General features: G+C 54.9%; 1 protein-coding gene across 1 annotated transcript; it reads left to right on the top strand.

Annotated features, from left to right (window-relative positions):
• Positions 1–1,764: 1,764 nt before the first annotated feature.
• LOC108513258 (fructose-bisphosphate aldolase A-like) lies at positions 1,765–7,467 on the top strand. Its single transcript, XM_017848963.1, is given in 10 exon segments — positions 1,765–1,872; positions 4,285–4,417; positions 4,501–4,608; positions 4,611–4,711; positions 5,697–5,751; positions 5,869–6,029; positions 6,358–6,441; positions 6,552–6,726; positions 6,878–7,077; positions 7,165–7,467. Coding segments are annotated over 9 exon segments (1,092 nt in total). The 5' UTR covers positions 1,765–1,872; positions 4,285–4,305; the 3' UTR covers positions 7,261–7,467.
• The last annotated feature ends 4,347 nt before the right edge of the window (positions 7,468–11,814 follow it).

The following is an 11,814-nucleotide window of genomic DNA, read 5'->3' as shown; positions in this document are numbered from 1 at the left end:
AGGTGGATCACCTGAGGTCAGGAGTTCGAGACCAGCCTGACCAACATGGTGAAACCCCCATCTCTACTAAAAATACAAAAATTAGCTGGGTGTGGTGGCTCACACCTGTAGTTCCAGCTACTTGGGAGGCTGAGGCAGAAGAATTGCTTGAACCCAGGAGGCGGAGGTTGCAGTGAGCTGAGATCGCATCATTGCACTCCACCCTGGGCAACAGAGTGAGACTGTGTCTCAAAAAAGAAAATAAAATAAAAGAAAAGAAAAATATGCAAATTGCCATTTTCAAAGATACCTGGAAAGATTTTTTAAATCATTCATGAATGCGGTCTGTTCCTTGCAGAGAGCAGATGCACAAAAATAGTGAATGAGACCCTATAGTGCTAAAGAAGTCCATAAAGCCCACAAGTCATTTTCATGATGGACAGAAGAATGTATGTGCTTTCTCTGTCTACTGCCTCAACTGCACAGACCCCGGGACTGTAGCAGAACCATCTTTTGAGCTTGACACCGGAAGGCCCAAATTCTAGCATGGGACCCAGGGCCAGTTGATCTCTGGTCCTCAGTCTTCTCACCCATAAAATGCGAAGGAGAGAACCCCGAATCGTTGCTTCTAGCTCCTGAACTCAGTTGTTCAGAACAAGGACTCATTGCTGATTTTTCACCAGCACAGGGAATTGCTCTTGTTTCTGGGAATGATGGACAGTACCCTCTGTTCCACTGGGCAAGTGGAACTTCCCAGGCCTCTCTGTTCCCTTCTCCCCTTAGAGAGCAACAGGCTTGGCCCCATCCCACCTCCCTCACCCCTCTCTCTCCTCCCTCAGGACTGGGCACCTCACTGCCCCCGCTGCTGCCCACTCTGTGACTGTGCCTGTACGTGCCAGCTCCCCGACTGCCAGAGCCTCAACTGTCTCTGCTTTGAGATCAAGCTCGGATGAGAACCCAGGGCCCCTGCCCTCTGGGGAGCGGCCAGCCCCCAGGGCCCAGTGTGGGCCCTCCTCCCTGAAGAGCCTTTCTCCAGGCCACTGGAACCACAAATGGCCTGCCCAGCACCCAGGCCTGGGAACTGGAAGTGGCAGTGCGGGGCCTGGCTCCCTGCAGCGCAGGACTCTTGGCCAACTGGACGGCAGCTCCTCTGGAGGGCCAGAAGAGAGAGGGGCTACTGCTCGGGCAGGTGTCCCGGCTCCCCTTCCCCTCCCCACGTCAACGATTCTGTTTGAAGGTGGGCAGGGGGGTGGCGCTGCTCACCACACACAAGTGTTATAGGAGGAGCCTGGCCCTTGAGTACCGGGTACACAAGGGTGCCCGACCACCCTCCGTCCACGGACTCTCGGTTATTTTAGGAGGTGAGTGTAGTGCCAGTATCTGCTCTCCTTCCTAAAAAAAACCAGGGCTCCAGAGAATCAGAACAGCCACCATCACGGCAGGGAGTCGGGGGAGGAGAGAGATTAGGAGTCAGAGAGGGTGGCAGGAGGCCACGTGATCTGAGTCCCCTCACCCCTTTCCCTCCCACAGGCCCCTGGCCAAAGATTTATTTCTCTTGACAATCAAGGGCCTCCGTCTGGATTTCCAAAGAAGAAATTTCCTCCGAAGCACCGGTGAGTGGGCAAGGGCTCCCTCCCCGTAAATAGGGCCGACCCAAGGCTTCCTCTCCCTTCCTCCATGCCGGGCCCCAGGCTGGTGTGAATGTCAGGGGCTTCAGGTTTCCCTAAATATAGGTCCCTGCCAGAGAATCTGTGGCGGAAAAAGGGCAGGGGTCATCGGAGAAGGTCGGGGACACGTGTGGGGCCGGCAGGAGCCGCCTTATAACCCAGCCCGGGCACCCCTGGCTCACTCGCTGCTGACCAGGCTCTGCCGGCTCCTTCAGCCTTGCCGCAGGTGGGCCCCTTGCAGGACCGGGCCGGGGTGGGGATGGGGTTGGGCCGACAGGGTCCAGATGGGTCCGGGTGAGGAGGGAAGACTTGGACGGTAGGAGCAGGGGGCTAAGCATCTGGGAGACAGATCAGTTCGGGAATGGAGTTTATTTTGGAGAAGGAAGTCAGGCGCAAGGAGGACGTTTGGCAGGAACTGTGGCCCCGCATGCCCGAGGCCGAGCAGCCGCCGGTCCATAGCCGCGCATTCTGGTTTTCGGTGGCGCAGACTACCAGCCTGGCTGCGGCGGCCCGGGCGGAGAGCGCGCACGCATGCGCGACCCAGCCCGGCCGGCCCGCCTGCCCGCCCGGAGCTCGCACCAGGAGGCCTCGCCTCTGCGCTGCGCCAGCTCCGCTGCCCTCTCGCGCTCCCTGCGCGTCCTCTCGCTGCCCTTTCCTCCGCCTCTGTTACGCCTGGGCCAGTGACTGGGGATCGGCTCCGCGCGGATCCAGCCCGCGGGCGAGGCAGGCTGACGCACGACTGCGCGATGTGGCCCCGATGGTGGCACGCGCTGCAGCCGCGAGGCCCGAAGGGCCGCGGGCCCGGCCTGGGCGACGAAACTCAGCCTCCTTAGTTTCCGACTCTTCCATTCGCATCCCCCACTTCCCGGTCTCCCCCTTCTCCAGTGCCAACATTCTGGCTGAGTCACGGCGCCCCAGAGCGCGCCAGGCTCGGGGGAAAGGAGCGGAGGGGCGGGCCCTGGCGACCCGCGGGATGTGGCCCGAGTCACGTCCGAAGGGGGTGGGGAAGGATCGTGTTCTCGGCGCCCGCCCCTTCCTACTGCGGCCTCTGGGCTGTGCCTCCCAGGGGCGGTCCGTAGCCCAGTCTATCGCCTGCAATTGGACGCCACCCGCTCCTCGTAAAGGAAAATGCTCGGCGGAGGGCGGAGTGGTGCCTTTAAAAGGCCAGGCGCTGCCTTCCTCCTTCCCGCCCCCTGCGCCGCCCCCTCCGAGGCTGAATCGGCTGCGTTCCTCTCGGAACGCGCCGCAGAAGGGGTACTGGTGACGAGTTCCGCGTTCGCACCTTGAGTCCACTCGCCAGCCCGCCGCCCTCTGCCGCCGCACCCTGCACACCCGCCCCTCTCCTGTGCCAGGTGAGCGTCCCTCTTCACGTGCAGGGACCAGGGACCTTGGAGAGGGATCTTGGGGGCAGTGGCGGGTTGGGCGTCCTCGTGGAGCACCCCCACCCCATGCCAGCGTCTCCCTACTACCAGCCACACACAGGCTCTCTGGCTCCTCCAGCCTGAGGTCCCATAACTGCGCAATGCAGCGGCAGTGCGTGCTGACTCATGGCGGGGGAGGAAGCCGGATGAGATGAAGGACCATTCCCCTCCCGTTTTCTTGCAGGGACCCCTGTGGCAAAGGATTAGGGCCCCTTAGCCCTGGCGGGGATCCTAAAAGCCACTGAGGGGTGGGGGCTGGCCCGTGTACAGCCCCAGGGTTCTTGCAAGCTGGAGGTTGGTTTCTGCCCTGGGAAACGGGGCGCCCCTCGTGAGGAGGGGAAACCCCTCGACGGTGCTTGATGCCCCATTAACACTTTCCCTGTCTCTCCTTATCGGTCGACCTTGATTCTGAGCCCGGAACAGCTGCAGCCGTGCGAAGCGACAGGCGCATTTTTCAGGGGAAGGCCCTTGCCCCGTAGGAACAGTGACGACGGCAAAGCTTACCGCTTTCCTTGCCTCGGGCTAGGGCTTGTTCGGCCGCCCTTTCCTGGGCTTCTCGTTGCTCTCTTATCTTTTTCCTAATACCCCTTTTCTACCACCCGCCCCCTCCCTTGTGGGAAGAGCCTGACCTTGGGATGTCCTTGAAGACTTGGAGCCCGGGCCAGCCCTGGGATCTTGGGTGGATTGGAAGAAACACCCCAGTGGCAGTCAGAAGAGCTGGGTTCTAATCTCAGATCTGGCTCCAGGGTTGCTGTGTGGCTTGAAGCACAGACCTTTCCCTTATCTGGGCCCTTTCCCACGAGGGTCTTGGGCCCTCGGCTCGATTCAATCTTTACATTCTAAAATACTCCGGTTCGGTTTTGTTTTCAGGCAAGGTGACCCCATGGCAAGGCGCAAGCCAGAAGGGTCCAGCTTCAACATGACCCACCTGTCTATGGCTATGGCCTTTTCCTTTCCCCCAGTTGCCAGTGCGCAACTCCACCCTCAGCTGGGCAACACCCAGCACCAGACAGAGTTAGGAAAGGTACAGGGGCAGGCCTAGCATAGGGAAGTTGGGCCTACGGGAGAGCTGGGGACCAGAAGCGCCCCAGGGCCTGCTGGGTGTGGGGCAGGGGAGGTTGGGAATGTTTCCCTGACCTCCAGGCAAGGAGCCCTGCTCATTGGGAGATGATGGGAAACCCCAGCTAACTAGTCCTTCCCCTGTTTCCTGTACCCAGGAACTTGCTACCACCAGCACCATGCCCTACCAATATCCAGCGCTGACCCCGGAGCAGAAGAAGGAGCTGTCTGACATCGCTCACCGCATCGTGGCACCCGGCAAGGGCATCCTGGCTGCAGATGAGTCCACTGGTGCGGGCAGGAGACAGAATGGGTGGAGGGTGCAGGGTTAGGAGTGACAGGCTGGTCCCCTAATTCCCATGTGGCACTCCCAGGGAGCATTGCCAAGAGGCTGCAGTCCATTGGCACCGAGAACACCGAGGAGAACCGGCGCTTCTACCGCCAGCTGCTGCTGACAGCTGACGACCGAGTGAACCCCTGCATTGGGGTGTCATCCTCTTCCACGAGACACTCTACCAGAAGGCGGATGATGGTCGTCCCTTCCCCCAAGTTATAAAATCCAAGGGCGGTGTTGTGGGCATCAAGGTGAGGGGCAGGGCCTCAGGACGTGAGGTTTGAGATGGAAATGGAGGAAGGAAATCCAGGTTAGTGAGGCAGGGAATGAATGCTGGATTGGAGGCCTAGAGACTTGCATGGAGCCTGCTTCAGGCTTAGGGCATTTACTCGACATTTTTAATCCTCACAGTTCTAAGAGAACAGTATTATTCCCCTTTTACAGATGAAAATCTCAGAAGCTCAGGGAAGTGAAGTGTTTTGTTCAGAGTAAGTGGCAGAGCCCCAGTCTCCTGACACCCAATTCACTCAACATTTCTGTTGTCAAGTAACATCCCAGTGTATCCTGTCTCAGAGGATTGTTACTAAGTGAACTAAGTGAAAATATTTTAATTGTAACTAAGTATTTTAGTAACTAAATATTTTAAGTAGGTTTTTTTTTTTTTTTTTTTTTTGAGACAGCCTGGCTCTGTTGCCCAGGCTGGAGTGCAGTGGTGCGATCTCAGCTTACTGCAAGCTCTGCCTCCCAGGTTCACACCATTCTCCTGCCTCAGCCTCCCGAGTAGCTGGGACTACAGGCGCCTGCCACAACGCCCAGCTAATTTTTTTTTTTGTATTTTTAGTAGAGACGGGGTTTCACCATGTTAGCTAGGATGGTCTCGATCTCCTGATCTCGTGATCCGCTTTTCTCGGCCTCCCAAAGTGCTGGGATTACAGGCGTGAGCCACCGCACCCGGCTTAAGTAACTAAATACTTTAATTGTAACTAAGTGAAAATACTTGCCAGCCCTGAGATGCAATTTAAGAGATTAAGTAAATTTGGGGGAAGACTGGGGCTAAAGAAGAGGAAAGAGGTTCATGCCCAGCTACTTAGGCTGAGGCAGGAGGATCACTTGAGCCCAGGAAGTGGAGGCTTCAGTGAGCTGAGATCCCACCACTGTACTCCAGCGGGGGCAACAGTGGGAAGGATACTGGAGGTCATTTCCTGTGTATTAATGCTGTTACCCCGACCCCAACAGGTAGACAAGGGCGTGGTTCCCCTGGCAGGGACAAATGGCGAGACTACCACCCAAGGTGAGAACTGTTTGATTCTCTGCCCTACGAACCCAACCAGAGTAGGTTTGGGTGCCAAGAGGAGTGGAAACCACATGCCCCTCCGCACCGTGCTCTGACCCCTCCATCTTCTCTTAGGGTTGGATGGGCTGTCTGAGCGCTGTGCCCAGTACAAGAAGGATGGAGCTGACTTCGCCAAGTGGCGTTGTGTGCTGAAGATTGGGGAACACACCCCCTCAGCCCTCGCCATCATGGAAAATGCCAATGTCCTGGCCCGTTATGCCAGCATCTGCCAGCAGGTGGGCCTGCAGGTCCCCAATAGGCCACCTCCCACCTCATTTGGTTCCAGTGTCGTTAACTTGCCAGTCACCTGCCATGATGCCTATCTCCCCTAAAGCAAGCATCAGTTTTGGCCCATGGAGGACACTCAAGGGCTGTTCGAGGCAGAGGGGCTAAGGAGGGATTGTGGGTGAATCTGAGGAGGCGCCTGTCTCCTGTAATCTGCTGAGGGCTTTGAAGCCTGAGTCCCTGGCATCATCGAGATACGGTTTTCAACAGTGACTATGGAGAGCTGTAGGTGGGACTCCAGGTTAGGAGGCCTCAGTGACCCTGTCTCTCACCCTGCAGAATGGCATTGTGCCCATCGTGGAGCCTGAGATCCTCCCTGATGGGGACCATGACTTGAAGCGCTGCCAGTATGTGACCGAGAAGGTAAGTGACTGCCTGCCTGACCAGTGCAAGGTGACTGGGCGGGGACCCTGGGGCTAACCCCTATCCTCCCCTCCACCCCACTACTCCACCATGCCCCTGCTCTGCTCCAGGTGCTGGCTGCTGTCTACAAGGCTCTGAGCGACCACCACATCTACCTGGAAGGCACCTTGCTGAAGCCCAATATGGTCACCCCAGGGCACGCTTGCACCCAGAAGTTTTCTCATGAGGAGATTGCCATGGCGACCGTCACAGCGCTGCGCCGCACAGTCCCCCCGGCTGTCACTGGTGAGGCCCACACTGTCATCTTGACCTCTAGGCAGTAGATGAGCTCTACCCACAACCCTATGCCCATTTGGACGGATTTCCATGGCAGCTTCTACCAGCTCCTGCCAGCTTCCTGGGTCTCTGACCACAGCCTCTCGTCCCTGCTCTACAGGGATCACCTTCCTGTCTGGAGGCCAGAGTGAGGAGGAGGCATCCATCAACCTCAATGCCATTAACAAGTGCCCCCTGCTGAAGCCCTGGGCCCTGACCTTCTCTTATGGCCGAGCCCTGCAGGCCTCTGCCCTGAAGGCCTGGGGTGGGAAGAAGGAGAACCTGAAGGCTGCACAGGAGGAGTACGTCAAGCGAGCCCTGGTAAGGATAGGCAGGAGCTGGGCAGGGTCTCTGGGTGGACGGGACTTGGAGAAGAGTCCTTCTCACTCCACCCCTCTCCCCACTTAGGCCAACAGCCTTGCCTGTCAAGGAAAGTACACCCCGAGCGGTCATGCCGGGGCTGCTGCCAGCGAGTCCCTCTTCATCTCTAACCACGCCTATTAAGCAGAGGTGTTCCCAGGCTGCCCCCAACACTCCAGGCCCCGCCCCCTCCCACTCTTGAAGAGGGGGCCTCCTCCTCGGGGCTCCAGACTGGCTTGCCCGCGCTCTTGCCTCCCTCGTGACAGTGGTGTATGGTGTCGTCTGTGAATGCTAAGTCCATCACCCTTTCCAGCACACTGCCAAATAAACAGCTATTTAAGGGGGAGTCGGCCATCCGTGTCTTGTGTCTAATGCAGGGGAGGGCCTGGGGAGGCAACAGAGCCCAGAAGAAGAAAGAGCCCCTGTTCTCTGTTCTTCCTTTCGGGGCAGTAAAGGGGTGAAAGGGGAAAGGACCTTCCTGCTCTGTTTTATACTTGGCCAGGGCTTTGAGAGAGGCTGAGAGCTTGTGACATTTTCTTCCAGCCACTACAGGCTCTGACCCTTCACCTAGCAGCATCAGATAGGGCTCACAGCTGGGGAGTATGGTTGTAACTGCTCATGTGTTAGGAGGCTGCAGCCTCAGCCTCACTTTTAGGCCCAGAACTCAAGGGGGGCAGAAGACCCCTGTGACAGAAACCCACTAATTAGCTCACTTCCTGAGTGACATGAGCTAGGCAACATAATGGGTGTTCTATATGAGTAGATGCTGTTATTTTCAACTTATACCTAAGGCTCTTTTGCCCAAGATTGAACTGTTTCTTGGTGGAAAGGATGCTCAATGCATATCTCTTGTTTTTTCTTTTTTTTTTTTTTGAGACAGTCTCACTCTGTCACCCAGACTGGAATGCAGTGGCACGATCTTGGCTCACTGCAACGTCTGCCTCCCAGGCTCAAGCAATTGTCCTGCCTCAGCCTCCTGAGTAGCTGGGATTACAGGCGCATGCCACTATCACCTGGCTAATCTTTGTATTTTTTAGTAGAGGCAGGATTTCACCATGTTGGCCAGACTAGTCTCCAACTCCTGACATCACATGGTTCTCCACCTCAGCCTCCCAAAGTGCTAGGACTACAGGCGCCCGCCACCACACCCGGTTAGTTTTTTTGTAGTTTCAGTAGAGACGGGGTTTCACCGTGTTAGCCAGGATGGTCTCGATCTCCTGACCTCGTGATCCGCCCACCTCGGCCTCCCAAAATGCTGGAATTACAGGTGTGAGCCACCGCGCCCGGCCATCTTTTTTCTTTTTGAGACAGAGTTTCGCTCGTCGCCCAGGCTGGAGTGAGATGACACAGTCTATGCTCACTGCAACCTCCCCCTCCCGGGTTCAAGTGATTCTCCTGCCTCAGCCTACATAGTAGCTGGGATTACAGGCGCACGCCACCACACCCAGCTAATTTTTGTGTTTTTAGTAGAGATGAGGTTTTGCCATGTTGGTCAGGCTGGTCTTGAACTCCTGACCTCAGGTAATCCGCCCGCCTTGGCCTCCCAAAGTGCTGGGATGATAGGTGTGAGCCACCGCGCACGGCCTGTTTTCCCATTTTAACAGGAGATGGAATTAGAGAGGGCTTCTTAGTCTCCTTTGGGCTATGGAATCCCATAAAAACCTTGAATTGTTTCCAACACCCCCTTGATAATGCAGATACAGAAGTTTAGCTGTAGAGCTCAGGCACCAGGTCAAGAACTGAGCCTTTGCAGCTGCTGCTTTCCACGAAGCTAGAATGAGCGTGCTGTGCCATTACTTTGAGCCCTTCCCCAATGACCCAGGCTGGGGTGTACAGTAACTGCATCAGCTCTCTGGACCTAGAGAATATTTGCAGTGATTCAGGTAGAATGGACTTACCTAGAACCTTCTACGAGTATAAAAACGTGGTCCTAGGCTGGGCGCAGTGGCTCACGCCTATAATCCCAGCATTTTAGGAGACCAAGGTGGGCGGATCATGAGGTCAGGAGTTTGAGAACAGCCTGGCCAACATAGTGAAACCTCGTCTCTACTAAATATACAAAAATTAGCCAGGCATAGTGGTGTGCACCTGTAGTTCCAACTACTCGGGAGGCTGAGGCAGGAGAATTGCTTGAACCCAGGAGGCGGAGGTAATGGTGAGCTGATACTGTGCCACTGCACTCCAGCCTAGGCAACAGAGCCAGACTCCATCTCAAAAAATAAAAATTAAAATAAAACCTGGTCCTTCCCTTTTCTGCATATTTTGTTTCTATTGCCTACATCTAAAACAAAACCAATCACTATTATCCCCCCAAACTTTGGATTTATTTGTCTGCCTAGCCTCATTAAACTCTGGGAAACACACTGAAGTGAAGCAAATAAAAATTGAAGGTCAGTAGAAGACGGCAAAGGGGACATTCCAAAAGGGAACGTGCAGAGGCTCAGAGACTGGAGAGACTGTTTAAAGATCAATAGTTTCAGCTGGGTGCGGTGGCTCACACCTGTAATCCTAGCACTTTGGGAGGCCAAGGCGGGCAGATCGCGAGGTCAGGAGTTCAAGACCAGCCTGGCCAATATGGTGACACCCCCCCCCCCCCCGTCTCCACTAATAATATAAAAATTAGCTGGGTGTGGTGGTGCACGCGCGTAGTCCCAGCTACTCAGGAGACTGAGGTAGAAGAATCGCTTAAACCCAGGAGGTGCAGGTTGCAGTGAGCTGAGATTGCGCCATGGCACTCCAGTCTGGGTGACAGAGTGAGACTCCGTCTCAATAAAAAAAAAAAAAAAAAAGAGACTAGAGAAGCAGAGAACATCGTATACCAGTTTGGGAGTTTTGGACTTTATATTTTTTGAGACGAAGTCTCGCTCTGTAGCCCAGGTTGGAGGGCAGTGGTGTGATCTGGGCTCACTGCAACCTCTGCCTCCCAGGTTCAAACGACTGTCCTGCCTGAGGCTCTCCAGAGTAGCTGGGATTACAAGCGTGCGCCACTGCACCTGGGTAATTTTTTTTGTTTTTATTTTTTTTAGTAGAGATGGGGTTTCACCATATTGGCCAGGCTGGTCTTGAACTCCTGACCTCAGGTAATCCGCCCACCTTGGCCTCCCAAAGTGCTAGAATTACAGGCGTGAGCCACCATGCCCGTCCTGGACCTCTTAATTTTATGATAATCTGAGTTCCCAAAAGAGTAATTGATAGAAAAAAAACTAGACCTGAGGACACAACTTTCTAAGTTCAAATTTCTTTTCTTTTTTTTGAAAGGGCCAGGCTGGAGTGCAGTGTCACAATTTTGGCTCACTGCAACTTCCGCCTCCCGGGTTCAAGCAATTCTCCTGCCTCAGCCTCCCAGGTAGCTGGGACTACAAGCGCACCACCAAGCCCAGCATTTTTTTTTTTTTAATAGTAGAGACCGGGTTTCACCATGTTAGTCAGGCTGATCTCGAATTCCTGACCTCAGGTGATCGACCTGCCTTGGCCTCCCAAAGTGCTGGGATTACCCAACCGGTTTCAAATTTCTTATTATTTGTGTTTATAGACTGGGTCTCTGTTGCCCAGCCTGGTCTTGAACTCCTGGGCTCAAGTGATTCGCCTCGGCCTCCCAAAGTGCTGAGATTACATGCTTGAGCCACCACACCTGGCCCCGGATTCAAATTTCAGTGTAAAACCCCCAATCCACAGTTATACAAGCAATGAACGAGTTATTTAACCTCTCTGAGCCAGTTTCCTCCTCTTAAAAAAGGCATAAACTTTCACTCAATAGAAAGCAACTAAGAAGCCGGGCACGGTGACTCAAGCATGTAATCCCAGCACTTTCGGAGGCCGAGGCAGGTGGATCACCCAAGGTCAGGAGTTTGAGACCAGCCTGACCAACATGGTGAAAGCCTGTCTCTATTAAAAATGCAAAAATTAGCTGGGCGTGGTGGCGGGTGCTTGTAATCCCAGCTACTCAGGAGGCTGAGGCAGGAGAATTGCTTGAACCCAGGAGGCAGAGGTTGCGGTGAGCCAAAATTGCTCCATTGCACTCCAGCCTGGGCGACAAGAGCAAAGATCTGTCTTAAAAAAATAAACACATGAAAATACAAAAATTAGCCAGGCATGGTGGCGCCCAGTACTCAGGAGGCTGAGGCAGGAGAATAATCGCTTGAACCTGGAAGGTGGAGGTTGCGGTGAGCCAAGATTGCACCACTGCACTCCAGTCTGGGCAAGAAACCAAGCCTTCGTCTCAAAAAAAAAAAAAAAAAGAAGAAGAAGAAGAGGCGGGGAGAGGTGGCTCATGCCTGTAATCCCAGCACTTCAGGAGACCGAGTCAGGTGGATCATGAAGTCAGGAGATTGAGACCATCCTAGCTAACATGATGAAACCCCATCTCTACTAAAAATACAAAAAATAAAATAATTGGCCGGGTGCGGTGGCTCACGCCGCTAATCCCAGCACTTTGGGAGGCCAAGGCAGGCGGATCACGAGGTCAGGAGATCGAGACCATCCTGGCTAACATGGTGAAACCCCGTCTCTACTAAAAAATACAGAAAAAATTAGCCGAGCGTGGCGGTGGGCGCCTGCAGTCCCAGCTACTCAGGAGGCTGAGGCAAGAGAATGGCGTGAACCCAGGAGGCGGAGCTTGCAGTGAGCCGAGATCGCGCCACTGCACTCCAGCCTGGGCGACAGAGCAAGACAGCGAGACTCTGTCTCAACAAAAAAAAA

The sequence above is a fragment of the Rhinopithecus bieti genome, unplaced genomic scaffold (genome assembly GCF_001698545.2).
Source record: "Rhinopithecus bieti isolate Rb0 unplaced genomic scaffold, ASM169854v2 scaffold_32681, whole genome shotgun sequence".
NCBI classification, from domain to species: Eukaryota; Metazoa; Chordata; class Mammalia; order Primates; family Cercopithecidae; genus Rhinopithecus; species Rhinopithecus bieti.
The sequence above is the reverse complement of the archived record's forward strand: the minus strand, read 5'-3'. Positions and strand labels throughout refer to the sequence as shown.